The sequence below is a fragment of the Pygocentrus nattereri genome, chromosome 4, assembly GCF_015220715.1.
Source record: "Pygocentrus nattereri isolate fPygNat1 chromosome 4, fPygNat1.pri, whole genome shotgun sequence".
Taxonomy (NCBI): domain Eukaryota; kingdom Metazoa; phylum Chordata; class Actinopteri; order Characiformes; family Serrasalmidae; genus Pygocentrus; species Pygocentrus nattereri.
This window is the reverse complement of record NC_051214.1, coordinates 26,228,372-26,249,206: the sequence shown is the minus strand read 5'-3', so window position 1 is coordinate 26,249,206 and position 20,835 is coordinate 26,228,372. Positions and strand designations below refer to the sequence as shown.

General features: G+C 40.6%; 2 protein-coding genes across 2 annotated transcripts; both read right to left on the bottom strand.

The window, feature by feature from the left end:
• Positions 1-719: 719 nt before the first annotated feature.
• tmem165 (transmembrane protein 165) lies at positions 720-11,367 on the bottom strand. The gene is made up of 6 exons (XM_017688094.2): positions 11,233-11,367; positions 9,529-9,754; positions 5,264-5,439; positions 3,443-3,628; positions 2,022-2,127; positions 720-1,929 (listed from the first exon to the last, which is right to left on the bottom strand). The coding sequence occupies exons 1-6, from the start codon at positions 11,365-11,367 to the stop codon at positions 1,853-1,855; spliced, it is 906 nt and encodes a 301-aa protein (XP_017543583.1). The 3' UTR covers positions 720-1,852.
• Positions 11,368-14,824: 3,457 nt separating this feature from the next.
• Positions 14,825-18,627, bottom strand: srd5a3 (steroid 5 alpha-reductase 3). The gene is made up of 5 exons (XM_037537677.1): positions 18,392-18,627; positions 16,977-17,128; positions 16,670-16,861; positions 15,346-15,486; positions 14,825-15,146 (listed from the first exon to the last, which is right to left on the bottom strand). Exons 1-5 carry the CDS (start codon positions 18,592-18,594, stop codon positions 14,887-14,889), a joined length of 948 nt encoding a protein of 315 aa, XP_037393574.1. The 5' UTR covers positions 18,595-18,627; the 3' UTR covers positions 14,825-14,886.
• Positions 18,628-20,835: the final 2,208 nt, after the last annotated feature.

Genomic DNA, 20,835 nt, shown 5'->3' with positions numbered 1-20,835 from the left:
AACATTCCTCTCTTCAGCTTAACACTGATGCATCTGACACAACCAATAAAGAAGCTAACTAGGTGGAGCAAGTGTCAAACTATGCCTGGAACCAGACTACGCAACAAGGTAGATCTCCAGGACCACTGACTGTTGGAGACCACTGTTGTAGCGTTTACATTTTTAGGGGGGTTTCACATGGTTTTTCTAAAACCGAAAAAAAGATCCACTTCACAGACCTTTTCCCCCCCCTTGGGTTCTCCCTGTTGCTGAGCAACAACAGTGAGCTCTGCTAGCAAACTAAGATTTTGATATGTACAGGCAGAAAGTTTAAGTAATAACTAGCTCATTTTTGCACACAGTTGGGACAAAGTTTGCTTATCTTAAAAGCTGATTGGTGACGGACTGCAGCTGCTCATATTTCCATCATTAATGGTCACAACACAATGCCCACCCAATTCTTGATCTGATCAGTCAGCACGGAACAAAAAAAAAACAAAAAAAAACCACAGAATACTTGACACTTTGATCAAGATATAGACGGTGCATAAACTGGGAGGCTTGCATTTAAACAGTCTCACTGAAAATGATAGAAATGTGTAGTGTGAACCCCCCCAATGCCAGTGCTGCCTGTGGTACTGATTCATACATCGGAGTTAAAACCGCTGCCTTACAACTCAAGGCCCTTGAGCCAAATTTTCTCAGCTTCTATTGCTATGACAACCACAGAGACAAACAGCTTGACTGACAGGCTTTAATAGAGTATTTACAGGAGTTTGTTTTTTTTGTACAGTCACCATCTGCTGCGCCACAAAATAGTGAATCTGCTTGTCCTTTAAAGCTGGACAAGTCCTGTCAAATATTGACAATGAAGTCAAGTCACCTTGAACAACAAAAACCAGCAATCAGTGTCTTCCCTGACAGGACTACAGTACAAAAAAAAAAAAAAAAAAGAATAATAAATAGAAACTGCTTCCACAGCTGACAGCCTGAAAGGACTTTACCTTGGGCAACTGTTCACTTCATGGCAGTGGAGGAGTACAAGAAGGTAAACTCACTTTTGATTAAATATAAAATAGGACTAAAAAGCACTACTGGCCACTGAATGGGCTCTCAGTTCATGAGTGGCAGGCGAGAGTGAATGGGCTGCGACATGTTCAAACTGTCTGTACCTGCAGCTCACTCTGTACCTGTAGTTGTGATTGTGCAATGACCTTAGATGGATATTAGTTTAAAGGGCCTCTGTACTGTACTCTGTCACTGTATGAGCACAGAATTTCACAAATCGGTCCACATACAGTAGATCAAAGGACAAATGCAGACGTACATCATGTGGAACTGGGCAAGGGCTACACGTATGCATTAGCACACAGCCCGTTTAACTGAATGTTGTGACTGTAGACTCAAAGTTGCCAGAATACTCACTACCCAGCACATTCAAGTACACTGACTGGAGATTCGTAAGTAAACAGAAAAAATGTTTTGGTGGGGGAGTAATTTGGAGACTGAGGAAGAACAAAAAGGGAAAGGAAAAAAAATAATAGTAAAAAACTAAAGGTCACCTGTCACGGAAGCTGGCAGTCCCTGAAAACATACGGCTAAACGCATTCAATCTTGAGGCCAGCTAATAATGTGGCATTGCACATTTCAAACCTTCTGTTAAATGAGGAAAAAAAAATAGTATAAAACCAACACAGCTTCTGTGACAGGATCTTTAAGACGTGAGCAATAACACTGCACTCACACACACAAACAAACATAAGTCATACACACTCCAATATTCACACTCAGCCTTTGTTTACAGTCCCTCTTTGTAAGTAGAGCACAGCTGAGCTGGTATTTACAGAAAAACACCAGAAGGTCTTTCCTCCAATCAGAATCCAGTTTCTGGCTTGATGAAGAGAGCAGAGAAAGCAAAGGCAAGGAAAACGATCCCTCCAATGATTGTAACTGTGGAGGTAAACACAGAGCAGTTATCCAGCTGTTAATTAACTTGTACTGTTTGCTTGTGAAACCCATTTTATTTAATAACAGATTCTTACCAGTCCTGACTGATATCTTCTGAGCTACCATCCTCCCACCAACAACAGCCAGGCCTGTGCACAGACAATGTCCCAGAGTTCCACCCACTGCCACTCCAAATGGATCCTGCAATGGGACAGAATTGTGGCTCAGTGAGCATGCTGAATCTGAGTCAGCGGTCGGTCGTTAGAGAGAATGAGGAGAACTAGAGAACTTCATCCTCATTCTCATGCCAGTGTAATTTGCAGTTTCAGCAATAGGAATGCTATTCAAAATTCAAAAAGATTTGAACAAATGGGTGATTCATATTCCCAATAAGAGGGGGGGGGGGGGGGGGGGGGGGTTGGGGGGCAGAGATACTGTTATATATTAACATGGACACACAAGAGCACTGAAAGTCCTCCGATTAAAATAATTGCGGCCATGTCAGAGTTGCTCCCTTTCACATAGGTGTGTGAAATACCTGCGAGACGATCATTAGCTGTAGGTGTTTCCCTACCGGTATGTGTATGCAGCACAAAATGTTTCACTAGTATTTTGTCTGACAACAGTGACGAATTGATGAATGTTTTTATTTGGTTTTCTGATTCATTTTATTTGATTTTCATGCTTATTTGACTGTATTTTGCTGAAAAAAAGTCTGTTCTCTTAATACTGAGCCACATGTGGCACACACTGCCGCATGTGTAAAAGCTCTGACCTCTTATCGTGTGCTGAAATGAAAAGCAAAACGTTCCGCATTGCTAAAGCCACACAAAGGAAACATGCATGAAACATGCAACATTGTTGTGGTGTGGTGCCTGCTCAGGCAGAAAACAGACCCCCAGTTGCTGCATGGAGGGCAGCTGTATTACTATGCTAAAACATGGCTTTGGTCTTCCAATTTTTGTTCATCACTGTGAAAAACAAATGAACCAATAATATGTTTTTATGGATGCAGTCCTTCACCGATCAAGATGGATTAAAAAATAAATAAAAAAGCAGTTCGAAAAAAAAAAATCCAAATCAATCCAGATATCTTTCCAGTTTAAACCACAGCACAGAGCACACAATTTTAACCTTCTGCAAATCATCATTGGGGCTGGAGCTCTGTACCATGAAACAACATTGAAAGTTTCTGGAATGTTCTCCCTGATTCACACTGGTTCATTTGGCTTGTCAAGTCATGGTCAGAAATGATATATAAAGCCATCTGCCAAAACTAGAATTTAGAGAGTTTTGTGTCTGCGTACTGTAACTTTTAGGAACGGTGACTATGGGAGGCATGTAGCAACCCATGTGTGTACATCACAATGTTCCAGAAGCAATGGGCTTAGCTAGTTAAAGGTCACAGATGTCCGATGACACTGCAGCTTGAGCGACTAATTGCTACAGAACTGACCATCGGTAAACACTCAAAATATTAAACTTCAGCTGAGTGGTACAGTGAATGTTATCTGACCTCTCGTGCAGCCAGGACAATGGTAGCGAGCTGAGAGCGGTCTCCCCACTCAGCCAGGAAAGTGAGGGTTAGTGCTTGGATGAAGATGGGCGAGATCACACTGTGCCACTTCCTCTGAGGCAACATGGTCGCCGCTGTCCCTGTCTCCACATCTGTAGCCCCATTGGCCAACTTATAGCGCTGCAGCTGTGGAAGAAATGAGGACACATCCAGTAAGAGATCAAGTTGTTAAAAACATCAAACTTTGATTTAATAGGGTTATGGCTGCCAGTCACAAGCTGACAAACATATTTTTACATTTTCAAATGACAACCAGAAGTTAATCACATCCAATGTCTTGCAACTACAGGGCTGCTTAAAAATCAGTAATGGTCAGAGATGCAGAAGGTTTCATGAAAAGAAAAAAAATAAGTAAACCAAAAGAACTGAATTGTTTCTAACAAATGTTTTTGCCCATAGTATCGACTAGGGCTACCCAGGTAGTTGAATTAGGTGTGTGTGAGTACGGAAAATCACGAGGCTGTGCTCAAAACCCTCCAAGACTGGAGTTAAAGAGCTTTGGTATAGACTTGTTTCTTTACATGCACTGTGCAAAGGTTGAGATTCCTGTTTATGCAAAATTTCTTCTAAACTCAAAGGTTTTTATAGGGAGTTTATTCCCTCCTTGCTGCAGTAACAGCCTCTACTCTTCTGAGAAGGCCTTAGAACAGATAACACACTGTGGTTAGTAGTGGGTGATCTGACCAAAAACACATACCTCACAGTATAATTAAAACTGAATGTTTCTTACTGAAAGTCACGGGACACCACAAACTAATAAGCTATTGTAAAATTACAAAAATAGACTTACTTCAGCAACTAAAATGATTCTGATATCTATATACCAATATAACTTAACAATATATGAATGTCAATTGGTCAAAATATGTCAATGTGTCAAATGGAACAGCAGTTACATTCAGGCACCAGAATGTCAGGGTAGAATGGGAATTACTGAGCTTCATCAAATTTCTCTAATCATTTGTCTTATTCATTACATTCCATATACTCATGCCTCCGACCGGCAGACGCTGCAGAAATCTGGAAAATGCTTTCATTCTTATTTTGAAGTGTAACAAACAGCCATGACCCAGCCACTCAACTAAAACGAGGTAACTTTAGCGTGGCAAAGCCTACTGCTGTTTTGTTTGTGACAAAACTCATAACTAAGGAAGAATTTACAACAGCCACTACTAACTGCCATGAAGATTTGACTGTATTCAGCCATAAGAGCATGAGTGAGGTCAGGTACTGGTGTTGGCTTTTTAGTTCTGGATCACAAACACCACTCCAACTTATCCCAAAGCTATACACAGTGCCCAATCACTCCAGAAAACACACAGTTCCACTGCCACAGCCCACTCCTGGGGAGCTTTATATGGCTCTAGCTGACAGCAATGTGCAGAGTCAGCAATGCTTTTCTACTGAGATTACACAGGCTGTGAAAAACTGGCCATAGCATTCGACAGGACGTGACTGTCACAAAGTCAAATATATGCTGCTTAAAAATTTCAGAACCCTTACCTGAAAATGCTTTCACACGTCCATAAATATGGGAAGCGCAAATTACTGAATCAGGAGTGCATTTAGTTTAAAAACATTCGCAGTAGTGTGGGAGTTTCCAGTTTGCATCCCTGTTTACAGTCTGTGGTTTTGCTGATCCAGTCACCTGCATCCACTTCTCAGCAGCATGTTCAGTTAAGTGGGACCCAAAACTCTCATTTGCCAGAGTGCAAAAAGAATGTTGCATGGCATGAAAGCTGTTTCTCACACATAACTCACCTCCTCATCTTTCTTCTTAATCTCAGCCTGCACCTCCTCAAGCTCTTCCTGGCCTTCATCAGCACTCATCCTCAACCCCTCTCTTAGCATCCTGATGCCAAAGATGGCAAACAGCGCCGTGGAGATATAGTAGGTGTAAATTCGTGGGATAATAGTGGTGGCATAACCGAACAGGACTGAAGGAAAAAGACAAAAGGTCAAAAGTTAATATTTCACCACACCAGCAAAACAATGGTTGCGAAACAATACTCCTTCATCTGTCTGATGAATGTACAAAGAAAGACAGACTTTGAGTTGGCTCCCCAAACATAGATGGCTCCATATTGCAAATACAAAAATGCAGCTTTTAAATGATCATTGCATTTGTTGAAAAAGTATTCAAAACCAATCACCCATGTGAAAAAGTAATTAATAATCTTATCTGAGGCAAGTGAGGCCTGCAGTTCTTTAGATGTTTGTCTAGGTTCTTTTGTGACCTCCTGGATGAGTGGTTGATGCGTTTTTGATGATTTTTTGGTAGAAGGTTCACCACTGTTCTAAGTTTTCTCCACTTGTGGACAATGGCTCTCACTGTTTTTCGCTGGAATCCCAGAGCATTAACATTGGCTTTGTAAGTTTCAACAGGCTGGTAGATTAATTTTTTTTCCATCTGTATTTGAATCACTTTAGAACAAAGCATCATGTGCTGACTTTTGCAATGTGAAGAAGACCAGAACGTCTCAAGACAGATTCTACCTGAGTGTCGTTTAGGTTCAACGGGTCCTTCAGTAATCATGCCTTGGTGTGGCTTGTGAAATTGAACCCAACAGTCAATTGAATTTTATTAACTGGTTGATTTAGTTACTTAGGGGGCAATTACCTTTCCGCACAGGGCCAAGTACAGCCAAAGAGCATGTTTGTATCAATAAATGAAATCATTTAAAAAGAGCATTTTGTGTTTACTTGGGCTATCTTTAACATTAAGAGTAATTTGATGATTTTAAACATTCCAGTGTGACAAATATGCAAAAACAGAAAAAAGGGCACAAATACTGTTTCACAGTACTGTCTGCATATTCTCTGATGCAATTTTGCTTCAAATGTCCAAAAGTTGAGAAGTCAGTTTTGAAAGCATAGTACTGTTCTTAATAAAATATCAAAAAGTTTGGAAAATGACTAGTGGTCTCCTCTGGAAAGGTTTTAAGATGACACAAAGCAGAATGTGCTTGCCTAATCTGCGCATAACGCATCCAAAATTACTTCTTAAAATGACTGACTGCACCATCTCCTCTACCAAAGAGCAGAACTCAATTTTACAAACTACCGTGTAGCTCTATGAAGGCCTTACGGTCATTCTCACGAAACAGCATCAAATTATTTCCATAAATATTTGACTACCAATCCTCATGTAAATAAACAATGTGTGTGTGTGTGTGTGTGTGTGTGTGTGTGTGTGTGTGTGTGTGTGTGTATGTATATATATATATATATATATATATATATATATATATATATATATATATATATATATATATATATATATATATATATATATATATATATATAAAAATTTAGCAGGTGACTTGGAACACTGTATGGGATAAGCAAATGATTTTTCTATTTTAGGTCTATGTATTTCACTCTCACTACCACAATACACCCACACAAATGTTTCTCATTACTGATAATTCCCTCATTTTAGGGGTCCAAGCACTGTAGGTGCAGTAGGTGTTAGTGCTTCGCTATAATTTATTAATTTGCTAGGCTTTTTCTTCTTCTTCCATCTTATTATTATTTTTTTTTTCTTACCTAAAACTGATTGTGCAGAAGAAAGTACAAGTCATGGTTGGGGTCGGGCTACAGTCAAAGTTCTTGCTTCTACATAAACCTTGCAGCAATATTTTCTATGCACAATTCTAAGGACATGAACTAAACTAAAATATTATGTGGCACAAGTAAAAAGAAAATCTCAACAGCTGTTGCCATGTTTCCATGTTGAGATCAAATTTCAAAACACTAAATTTAGTAATGTTATAAATGTTTTGATAATTAGCTGTAAAAGAACTAGTCTGAGAATGTAATTATAGAAATCTAAGGAAAAAAATGTTTACACATTTATCTTCAAATGTACTGGGTTGCAGTAATGAACATTTAGTCATTCAAACTGAAAAACATTACTAAAATTTAAAAAGTAGTTAAATCATTCAGACCTATTTGTATTCCCTAAAAAAACAACAGTAAGCTTTATTAATTTTAATGCTTTTCTAAGTTAGGTCTCAGTATTTGTCAAGTTTGTGTGAATAACTCATCAGCATGATGAAGGCAAAAATGACTGCCTTTATCTTTACACCAAGCAGCTCACTTAGTTACTGAAAATTGCCAGTCAACCTTCACTTAAAATGATAATAGCACAACCACTAGAGCCCTTCAAGTCAGAAAGATTTAATTGGGCACATTTGGTTTAGGGACTACATCTCTGGTTTGACAACACTTTTCATTTACTTAGGATGTAGCTACTAACTGAATGTAGCGGCTGAATGTGCTGTTTGAGCACGTGCTTTTTGTGTGAAAATGAGCATGGTTTCCTATTGGGCTTTTCGAAGAGGTACAATACACAAATCAATGACGCAGAGAAAGGTCTGACATGACCTTGTGACTGTCATTGAACAATCATGACGCAGTGTAATATGACACAGACAAACCTCTCACACTAAGCCATCTTTGCCTGCGAGTCTGGTGTCATTTTCTCTTTCTAAATAATTTTGACCAGTTTAACTTCTAGCATCAGGAATATAATTAGCTATACAATGACCAGTCACTTCATTAGGTACACGTCCTTGTTTCTACACCCACTTGTCATTTTTATTAGGTCAGTTTATCATTTAGGTGAACTTTGTACATTTCGAATAGCAGACTGCAGCTAACTAACATCACTATTCATTCGACAGTTAACATTTCCATTATACATGTAAGCCTCCACTAAATCATGACTATTCAAGCAATGTTAGCCATGTGTATTTTATATTGGTTGCAATGGAAACTATCTGAGAACAGTGGCTAGTCTGGTTTGTCAAACCACAGAAGAGGAAGAAAAGAAAATCACAAAAAAGCCAATTCAACATCTTAACTTGAGCCCTGTTGCTTTCCCTTTAGCTTCCCGTTCGAATTTTCCTGTTCCACTTCAAATGGCGCAGCAGTTATAATACCTCAGGTGCCAGAAAATAACTGTCGCACCAATGGAAGTGGAACAAGTGGAACGGAAAAATACGAACACAAAGCTGGTGAATGTCGGCATCAGAAACGTTTTCACCAGCATTAAAAGAATAAGTAGGACTTTTATTCTAATTATTACATCACCAGGGGGCAAGAAGCAATATAACTAATATATGCCTTCTGCCCAATGACTGCTGTTATAGGCTCCAGCACCCCTCTGCGACCCTGAGGGAGAAGTGGCTTAGAAAATGGATGGATGGATGGATTACTACTTACCCACGGTGATATAATTTGAATTACATACAATACATAAAGATGTCCGCTGTAATCTGAAAGTAATATTACTGCTTACCCCTGAGTCTGTTCTTGTGTAAAAACACAAAACATTTAAAAACACTTTATTATGCTGTACTAATGATATCTGCATACTCAATAGGACAACATTGTTCTATTTTTGCTTTTTTTGCTTTGACCACAGATAATGCCGCAGAGGATGACTGGCTTTGCCATTCCAGTGTCTCCATATTCAGCAATATCTCTTGTTCCTTTGACTTCCTTTCAGCTCTGTAAAGATCAGCACTGTAATATACACCTCCACCAACACTGCTCGAGTAGCCAGCCCATATCGAGCCAGACTTTCTTCCTGAGCCTGTGCAATGTTAATAGATAAAGACGTCTGCCGTAGTCTGAAAAACCCTACTAAATCCAAGCCAACACCTCTGACTTTTGAATAGACATTTCAGGCAGTACATGGACAATCCTAGCAGCATCCAATACCATAATAAAGCACCATATTTTTTTTCTTCTCCAGACTCTATGCAATTACTTAATGCAAATTCTTTCACGTTCAACTAACAAATCTTACATAGCGGAACTGATGAAATGAACAATGGGTGTAGATAAAAACAGGTTCATAAATGAAGCGGCCAGTTAACAATAACAAGTTTTAGTGACGTGTCCTTTTATTTTGTCTTAAGCTGAGATATTTTGTTGAAGAGATGGTAAAAACTGTAGAAATTAAAATTCCTAACCCACCAAGCTGCTCAAACTCCTGACAGTGTTACCCCACTCACCTGACAGGCAGGTCATGAGACCCAGAGCCAGCATAGCTCCTGCCAATACAGTGAGCCGGTTGTATCGCATGGCCATGATAGCTGCGATGAAGAAGGTTTTGTCTCCCAGCTCTGAAACGATGATGACCGAAATGGCTGCCACAAACGCATGGATAAAGCCCAGGTTGCCTTTTCCTGTCTCATCCTGACTGACTGCTGGACCTGCAGGTTGGCCAGTGGCAGCTTTCTGTAGATAGAAACACTCAGCAGCTATTTACTATGTCGTGTATGCTTGGCAAGGAAGAGATGATAAAGGTGGTTTAGGGTTTCAGTTCCCTTAATGACTCTGATGTTGATAAGTGGAATGATATCAAGTCTTACAAGTGTGCCACATGGGTGTGTTTGACTCCTATGAGTCAAAGTACCTCAGGTGAGTAAACTAGTTATACGAGTGCCTCTGCTAACGTCAACTGTAATCTTATATCATAATTCAGCTTGTGGGCTGTGTTTTGAGACTTGAGTTCCTTTCATTGTTTATTCGTCAGGCTCTTAATAGCTTTTTTCTGCCACTGTAACCCGAGGCTTTCATATTAGGGGGCTTGGACCAGGATTTCTTAAAGCTGCTTTGTGACAGTGAGTGTTAAGAGCACTACTGTAAAATTAAATGAACTGAAATGTAGAGTACAACGCAAATAACATGTGCACACCATACGTGTAGCATTACATTTCAATGCAATGTAATGCTACAATGTACTGTATTAGTCCTGTGTGTGCACAGAACAACAGAAGACGATTGATTCATTTGCCTACAGCCATGTGCTACTACGAAGGCTCTGAAATTACCGACATAATCTTAAAAAAAGATGGTTCTTTAGTAAAGTGAATGAATCTATTTAGAACCAAGAGTTTTCTATAGAATCATTTCATGCTTAAATGGTTCTTCAAATGGTGAAAAGGTTCTTCAGACTGATGGAGAATGGGTTGCATTTGATTCTACATAGAACCTTTTTGAAAACGGATCCACACTGCACCAAAAACTGTTGTTGCAATGTCAAGCTTGTAGAACCAAACTACACATTCTCCATCAAGCTGAACGTTATGATGTTAACATACAGAACCATATACAACTCACATCCATCACTCTTTGCATGGTGAAGCGGTTCGTTAGATTGACAGAGAATGTGTTCTGTTTAGAACCTTTTTTGAAAGCGGTTCCATGCAGCACTTAAAGGGTTCTGTTGTTAACGTTACAAACTTGACATTGTGACAACAGCAGTACCGTTTTCGGTGCTACAGAACCATATACACAACACCTTCTCAATCAACCAATCTGACGAAAAATTCGATTCGCCATGCAAAGAACCATTTAAGCATGAAATGTTTCTTTATAGCACTCATGGCTCTAAACAGAACCATTCCCTTTACTACAGAGCCATAGAATAGCCTTCTTGTTGTAAGAGTGTATTTGAAGTAAATGCGTTTCTCAAATGTAAAGTTGCGATCATTATTACTCGCTGGTAAGGTTATGAAACTCAGCTCGGTCCCGGGACGCTGAGCCACTCGTGCCCAAGTTTGCTCTCCTCTGGATACAGTCAGCCTAGAAGTTGGCTAAGCTACTGTTAGCGAACAAGCAAGCCCACACAGCTTAGCCCGCAGCCAAGCAGACCAGCCATGATTTACTCGTCTGAGGGGTGAAATGAGATGACATTAAGCAGTTGGTATTACCTCAACAGGCTGCTGCTCCTCAATTACTTTGCTGTCCTCTTGAATCGCGGAGACTCGCGTCAAAATCAGAATTATTGCTAACAGGACGCCAAACAAGTTCGCCTCAGCGTGCCGAAAGCCGGCCCGGAGAGGCATTTTAAAACTCTGCCAACACAGCCGAAGGGTAACGGTAAATATGCGTCGCAACCCAAGTGAATAAAATAATTTAACTTCTATTTATAACAGTAAGCTGTGCGCTAGCTCGCTAGCTAATCAGCTAACCAACTAACTACGGCTAACTAGCCGAATTCATGTTAACGACACATCGAGCCGCTGCGGCACCGGAAACCGGCCTGATGACGGCTCGAGCGACGTGATTGGTCCGCCTGGAAGAAAACGCGTACCTAGCAGACTTGCGTCATCGAAACGGACTTCAACGATTGGATGCTGAAGCTGTCGGTGAAGTACCTGGGCGAAATTGGGTTAAGTTGGGTCTCGCCGAAATTAAATGGGGAAGTAACAAGAAGGCCACGCAGAAACAGCCGCACGGAAATCCCGACGGGCCTTGATTTTGCCTGATCTGTAAGCTATGTGGAGCCGCACGGACGTCAAGCTCCGCCAGTGTATCAACTGAAGCCACAGGCCACAGATCAGGCAAGCGCGCAGGGACGGGAGCTCTGATCAGCACGAGTAGGGGAGAAGGGGTCAGAACTCTCGCGAGATGTATGTAGTCATATTACCGTAGGAAGCGTGCTAGCGATGCACGGCACCTACTGGCTCTCGACCACAACTAACTTTAACCAAAACAGCGCCAGAAACATAGATAAACGGACTAATCAGATATTAAAACGCGCGAAAGGAAGTTTATATGACAGAATAAATGACACCGAAGCAGATCTTTGAGCATAATTTACGGTTTGACCGACAGTTTTATGGACACTGAAGATAAGATGCCTCTATTGTCATTGCAGTGTACAACGAAATTGAGCAGCAATCCAACGGCACTTTCTACACACAAAATAATTAAACATAAGACTAAAATACCTAAACATAAGGCTAAAATATATAAAGTGCAGATTTAAGGCAAAAAAGGTATCAAAAATCTTAAATATAAAGAAAAAGGCCTATAAAACTATTCTAAAACAGTCAATAGACAATAGAGAGGTGAGGAAGCAGTTGTAGTCGCACATTCCTTGGACAGCTTATTACGTTATGATCCATAATGCACATCTAAGAATTATTGCACAAAGAATACGGACTGCACTCTCGAGAACGAATTAATAATAAATAGAACAGAGGTGGAGTGGCACACTGGAGAACTGGAACAGTGTAAAGTGTCCTATGATATCAGTGCCAGTAAAGAGCAGTAGTGGAGCACTGGAACAGTGTAAAGTGTCCTATGAAGTGAACCTACAGACGACACCTCTCCCACTTGGCAGTGACTCTTCCTCTGGTGTCTTTTCTCAGGTGTAATCGGAAGCTTCTTATTTTTTGCTGGATTGATCAGCCTTGCACTGAGAAATGCTAGTGGCTTGTGATAGGAAAGTTACAAGGCCATTAATGTAAAGAGTGAAAACACTCCTCAACGATCGAATAAGCAATTACTTAAATAAAAAATACACAATTAATAAAACAGATGTCATTAATCTCACAATACAATTTAGTCGAGAAGTCTGATAATGTTCTTACAATTACTATTATATATTGAAAATGTTTTCCTCAGTTTTACCACTGAGCACCAAGGAGCAGATTTATTAAGAGAGGCCTAAATTAATATAGTCTGGTAGGGGTTTAATGTCTAATTTGTGCAGTATAACCATGTTTGGCCCACATACTTTCCATATAAAAGCCTGTTTCTTCAGATAGGAGAAAAAAGTTTGTTTCAGATTCGCTGAGCCAGTTTACACTGTACATTTACCTGTGTTTCATGTCTGGATTGTAAAACGAATAAATAAATAAATAAATGAAGATTGAGAGAAACTTCACCTTTTAGCAGGACCGTGATTCTCAAGCACAACTTAAAAAGCAAAAATTCTCAAAAGCAACTTAAACAAAATGCAATAAAAAGGTCTATATGTTCTATAATGGCCAAAGTCCAGATCTCAGTCCAACAACACAAGCATCATCCAACCAACCTGATCAACCTGAAGCAAATCTGCCAAGAATGATTGACAATCTCTTTTCTACCAGTTAAACCTGGTAGAAACTTACGCCAAACAGAGCAGCAAAAGGTGGTTCTACCAAGAGCTGGTCTGAAGAGGCTGGATCTGGATACTGACACAAGCAGCATTTTCAGTATTTCATTATTTTTTTAAAGCTCTGCTGACAAATAATGAATTATGACTTTTACTTTAAGAAAATATTGGTGTCAATAAAAAATACTGTCTGGAACAGTCTGTCATTTGTAATCCAGTCGAATCTGATGACTTTTACGGGGCTTTAATTCTATTTAATACTATTTTCATTTACATGCAATACAACGATGGCAGTTGCAAACCTAGACAAAGCTAAGCTGAAATGTTTTACTGACAGCGGCCCATTCTGTTCAAATGTTTTAGCCACCTGAGAAAATAATATAATTGGGCAGGAATCGTTTATTTGCTCTGCACAGAAAAACACTAATATTAAAACAAATAGCATTAGGAAAATATGTCAAAATTCAAAATATACATTTTGACTAGGAGCACCAAAACTCCACACCTCTCTTCAAGGATAGCCAGTATTATTTGTATTTATTCAATACCTGCTGTGGCTCAGTCAGTGCTTCATTAAATTAAATCAGATGTGCTGGTGGTGAAACTGAATAACTTTAAGTGAGTTCTTTCACATGAGTTCTTCTAACCAGCTCAAATTTTGAAGAAATCTTTTCATATTTACTGCATTAATGTTTGTTTGTATTTATTCTAATGTGATAGTGTTTTAAAAGTGCCAAAATAAATAGTTTTAAATAAGTGCCTAAGACAGGGGTGTCCAACGTTATCCGTAAAGGGCTGGTGAGGCTGCAGGTTTTCATTCCACATAGGCTGGAGCACACCTGATTTCACTTGTTAAATAGGTTTCAGTCTTGAAACAACTGATCGCATGTGTGCTACTGCTTCTTTGGAATGAAAACCTGCAGGCACACTGGCCCTCTGCAGATAAGATTGGACACTCCAGGTCTAAGAGTTTTGTGTAGTGCTGTTAATTACGCAAAAGCCCTTTTAAAAGAAATTTTCTAAGTGCAAATGAATGAACACATCCACTACACAGAACAAATATGGCACTGTGCAAAATATGGTGCACACTAACATATCGGAAGCAATAAAACATCAAATGTAAGAAGTGCCATAACTTTTGCACAGGCCACATTTAGTTTTTTTGTTCTTTGTTAAATTCGACAAATACACTGTAACTGTGCTAAGCAAATGTGCAGAAATGTGTTCTCTGTAGAGGATGCGTTAATGCATTTTCACTTAGAACATCAACATGTAATTTGACTAGGGACCATCAAACTTTTGCATATGACTGTGTCTGTGGTTGGACTACATGCAGCCCTGCTGAACTGCTTAAAGCAGGAAAGAACCTACTCCTTTTCATTGTCACCTCAACAAAATGAATGCACACATGAACAACATTATTTTACTGTTCTACACATTTAATCATAACCTGTCCATTTATATACATTAAAAAAACATTTCAAAGCAGAAGAGGAATGAAGGCTTTGCGGTGACGTGGATATGCCTTAAATGTCCTTTGGTAGTACTCATGACATAACTGGGCAGCCAGTGCTTGATTGCAGAAAATATAGAGCACTACTAGCCACCAAGTGAGAGAGCAGCAGCCACAGCACACACCCAGGGCAGTGTAGATCAGCAGTTCAGCCAGGTAGTGAGGACAGGACACTAGCTCAAACCAGCCCCCATGTGGGATCCTGTGGGCCAAAGTCTCCACTTTACCTGCACACAGACATAGAGAGAGTGCCTATAACCCCCTTTGAGGATAAATATCAATGCCCTTCACATTTAACTTAAGCCAGTAATGGATGCTAAACCAAAAGGGTTCTTTTATTTCAGTTTAATTGAAGGAATCCTTATGTCCTAGATCTCACCCTGCTTTTTTAATAAGGCCATATTCGCTAAGCGAGCAAGTCTTTACCTGAGCTGTTAGTACGCAGGCTGGCCAGCAGTGACAGTGAGCGGTGCTGTAGCAGAGATGCCCAGATGAACAGCAGGGCTCCTGCTATATGATACCAAGTGAGTTGGGACAGAAATGGTCCAGTGGAGTCTCTTAACAGACCTAGAAAATGTAAATAAGATCAATAATATCTCAACAACAAGTTTATTACAGGTGTTGCAAAATAGCTGTTACATTTAGCCGTTCAGCCCATGTGCAGAACATTGTAATGAGAGAAGCAGGACCAGAGGAAAGTGTTCAAGGATTCAGGATTGGTTGAAGAAACATATAATCTTGGATATGCAGATAATACAACACTCATAGCGTAAAATCCGGAAGACCTGAAGATGTTTAAATAGGAAAGGCTAAAGAACTGAGAAAAGATGGGACTTCATCTCAAAAGAAAGAAGCCTAAGTTTCTGACAACAGGAAAGGCCGCTAACTTTACCACTGATGGAGAAGATGTAGAAACGGTGGAGTTTTTGCCTACTCGGATCAATTCTCAACAACAAAGGATTAACACTCAAGACAGGCACTGCATTCAGGTCACAGTGTCCCCTGGAGGCGTGGGTTCAAATCCCACTTCTGACAGCGAAATCTTTTGAGGTTGGGGAACCAGCCTTGTGACCGGAAGGTTACCGGTTCAATCCCTAGAGCTGATAGGACATGACTGAAGTGCCCTTGAGCAAGGCGCCTAACCCCCAACTGCTCCCCGGGCACTATGTACGTTTCACTGCACAGATGGGTTAAATGCAGAGGTGAATTTCTGCATTGTGCGATTAAAAAGGGTAACTTAAAAGATCTGTTGTGAAAGTTCTTCTCTGTGAATCTTTATGAATGTGAGAGCAGGAAAAGTCTATTATGCTTGAAACTAACGTGTAATTATGTAGTTATGTTCATTTTAAGAGCAGGTCTGTGGAAGCATCTATACCAGAGGTCACTAATAAGCGCACTGTGGTCCGAGTCCAGACCCAGACACCGTCCTACGCGGACATGGACCTATAACCGATAAGCTACAGACAATTATTTAATTTTGATGGTGTGGTTCTATTTTAATTGTTGTACCATTTCTAGTCATTGCGGTAGCTTTAGCAGCCCGCTCACAAACTCACAGACCAATCGCATGCATTGTAAATATCACACATGACTCTAAACAGCCAATCAGATCTGTGCATTTTAATTGAATACTCCTGATCTATACTTGTACACAAATTTCAGATGATGATATTCAGCTGTACATTTTTACGTAATCAAACCCACTGCTAATGGCAGAAGAATGTAGCCGATAACAGAAACTCATACTCACCATCTGTAGGCGGTGAGACACCTGCACACAGGACGGTCAACCCCAGGAAGATGTAATAACTCAAACCAAATGCATACTGAACTACATGGATCATGCCATCAGAGAAAATGCTGACCAACAGGCACTCCAGCAGCCGTCTAAAGGAATGAACCCACAGAAGTGCTTGCAACACCAGGACAGTCAGTGGAAGTTCTGAAATAGAGAAAATAAACAGTGAATGACACAGAAGGTATTACAAGGTATTAAAGTATTACAGCTGTCAACATCTTGAGCAGCAATCATGCTAGTGTATTCTTCAAAGACATACCAGTCCAAGCAGACGGTGGACATCCAGTCAGGAAACCAAGAATGTCAGTCAAGAATTCAGGAAGCGCCTCACCAAATATTACAGCACGGAAGGAGAGGACGAAGAGAAGCCCATTCCAGAGGACAGATATAGCATAGAAATGCCAGAACCATCTACAGGAGGTGAAGAGAAAAATGTGTTGGACATGTTCTGAGTAACAAAACTGAGCAAGAATGGTGCAGAGGAACAGGCTAATGTCCTTTTTTTCCTGAGAGGTTGCTAGAATTGGGTAGTATCTAGTTACATTTGATGGATTTGTACTTTCCTGGGTATTTCCAAATGATAATACTGTTACTTCAAGTATATTTGTGAAAACAGGAAATTCCTTATAGTCATTAATATTTAGTTACTAATTCCTTTTTGCGTTCTCTTTGTTGGTGACAGTGCATGTACTTGAGATGGGCCAATAGCAATCACCTTTCATCACGGTCAGCTGATAGCTGATATTGATCAGGATGGGGCCGGACTATTAAGGCCTATTCACACCAGGTATGCTTTTTTAGTATAAAAAAGGATGCAATTTTAATGAAGCGGGACCTTCATACAAAACATGTGAAGGTCTTGCCGATTAACTACATCCAGGACAAGCAGAATTTTATTTTTTGCTAAGCTATTCCTATGATGTCCTGCTCAGATTATAAGTAAATTATTAGCTGTTATATACTTTTACTTTGGAACCGTACTTTTATTTCATCACTGATTAATCCATCAATGGATCATGATCATTATTTCACCACAGTACTTTTACTCAAGTAAAAGGCCACTGCACTGTATATCTGGAGGTTGGCGAAAGCCTGTAAAGATGGGATATTCCATTCCTGTTCTAGAGGGCCAGCACAGGTTTGTCATTTCTCTGGTCCAACAAACCTGATTTCTCTAATCTGCTAATTTCCAGCTTTAAAAGGTGTGCCTTTTAAGACATGTTTCTATAAACGTTTATAATTTATGGAACTCACAATTCCTTCTTTTGAAATCTACGTTAAGAAAAAAAAACTTACTATACTGTATAGGAGCACTTTGTAGTTCTACAGTTACAGACTGTAGTCCATCTGTTTCTCTGATACTTTGTTAGCCCCCATTTACCCTGTTCTTCAGTGGACAGGAGCCCCACGGACCCTCACAAAAACTCTGATCCACTCGTACCAGCGTAACATACAGCAACACACAACCACCACCACATTAGTGCTACTGCAGTGCTGAGAATGACCCACCACCCAAATAGTACCTGCACTGTGAGGGTCCTTCAGTATTCAGCATTCAGCACAAACAAATGAACTCACATTTAGGTTCCTGGCTAATAAATGTCCTGCTGTTTATGTTCTAAAGCCTGGCTGGACTGTTTTAGGGAGACGTGCGATCAGCAGGTCAGTCAGCACCTTTTGGGGACGTCCAGAAGGCGGAGGACGGCGCGGCGCTGCTCCAGCGGTCTCTTAGTTTTTCCGTAGCGAATAAGATCCTGGAAAACCTGCTCGACGTCACCTGGAAATTTTAATGGAAGTTTATGAACGAAAAACGCGGTTAAAAATCCTAAAGCCAATAAAAACCACGCGACATGAACTACCTGAAGAGCGCCGGGCATCCTCGCAGCACCCGGGCCGGCTCTCCACCACTTCCCTAGCAACACTATGTGGTGCTTTGGTGAAAGAGTTCCGTTGGAAAACAAAGATTTGTGACATCGGGTTCCGTTGAGTGTGATATTTGGTAGTTCATAGCCAGAAATTTTAAATGAATAATTTCTCCAGGAAATGCATGGCGGTGCTATATTTGACAGAAAAAAGAAGTTCGAAAGACTCGACTAAGTTATTCATATGTACACAGTGGTTGTGTCGACACGATTATGTCCAGAAGTTACCACTGTGTACACTAGGGGGCAGTCAATGCTCGGATGATGGCACTTATTGGTAGCTTCCCTGCAGAAAACAAAACCAAACCAGCACCAAACGAACAAACAGTAACAAACAAGTAAAAAAACAACAAGAACAACAACATAAAAAAAAAACAGAATTGCACGCTGTTCCAAACTGGTTTATCCTGGTCTACTGCTGGATCAGCTGGTTACTCGACGGTATACCAGCATACCAGCATCCAAAAGACAACATGTGCTGGTTTGGCTGGTGATCAGATGTACTGGAACATGTCTTTTTCTCACAAGGTATACTGTGGGTCGGTTTCCCAGACCCAGATTAAGCCTACACCTAGACTTCAAACTATTTCCGAATGGAGCTTCTTGATTTGCAATGCAGTTTAGGACTAGGCTTAAATAAAACTAAAGCCTTCCAGAGGAGTAGGGACTGTTACTGCAGCAGAGGGTGACAAACTCCCTATTAATACCCTTGATTTCAAAAGGAAGGTTGGTTGAGCAGGTGTCCACAAACTTTTGGATATGTATTTTGATTTAGATACTCTCCTGCCCACCTGACTTAGCAGCTTTACATTTCCTTACAGGCTCTTCCTTTAATATGGTATAGAACCACATTCTATATTAATAATGGTTTCTAGATGGACTACTTTTAAACCATACTGCAGTGTATGTCAGGGGTTCTGGAGGGCCAGTTTCCAGCACAGCAAGGTGATTTTCCCTGCTCTAACCCACCTACTTTAGCATCAGCGAAGGAAAAGGCACTGAAAATATTGCGCTTTAACAGCAAATGCTGTGTTACTTGATACAGAGCAAGGACCAATGACCTCTCGGCACTAACCAAGTGGCAGGAACAGTGGGCAGGTCAGCTCTAGATATACAATTTCACTCTGTGGCAGACCCCAGCCCAACACCAACCACCCCACAGCCAAACACAGAATAGAGTCTTACAAGAACGTTCCTATAGTAAATGTCTCTCCTACTGCAAGTGTGGAGCTTCTCTAGAGTCTCTTTGCATGGCTGCTTAACATGGGCACACCTCCCTTGCTCCTACGGCAACCTGGCCAGTCGCGGGACGCCACACTACTTAGTGCTGAGTCCATCAGGTGTGTTTGGGCAAGGTAATAACAAATCCCACCCTTCAGGACTGCATTTGGCAACCCCTGCTGCATATCCTATTGATCTGGCATAGTGAAGTTGTGTGTCCTGCCCGCTGTACTGCCCAGTGAGATGTTTTTCACTTCCAAATAAATCTTTGTGTAGGATACAGTACTTGTAACTTGTTTTGCTTTGAGTGTAGCCCAGGGGGAAGTCTCTCTTCCTTTTCTCTGGATTCCTCTGCTGTGCATGACCTGCGGACATCAAAGAGAGCGCAGAGTGTTTTTTTGGGCTCGTCTTCTGATGGCCCAGACAGGAACCCTGAGACCAAGCGCTGCCGCTCTGAAGCAGATGTGTGTTTCTCAGCACAAAGGAACATGGACTGTCACAGTAGAACTGAATAATGGAATTTCATCATCACCTCCCAAATACACTTCCATTCTCTATCTGTGGCTTTGCAGATGTTGTCCTGTGATAACATGACTGAAGTGTGCACTTATGTTAAAGTGGCAGTATTTCCTGTGTTATAAAATGTGGAAAGTTATTCTATGACTGAGAAGTGTGTTCTTAAAGGGGCATACTGGCCTAAAACTAGATTTTATTAGATTGTGGCTTCAGTGAAGAAGATGCAGGATGCAGCTCTTTAGAGTGAATGCTAATTTATTAAACATGCAGCAATGGAGAACCACTGCTCAGCACTACTGAAATGGCCAAGATAGCAGGCAGGTCATTTCTAGATGTACACTTTCTCATGACGGTGGGCACCAATACTGCACATCATCAAGCTAATAACAATTTATTTAGAATAAATGCCTCTCCTGACAGAGCAGGTACTATTTGGGTGGTGGGTCATTCTCAGAGCTG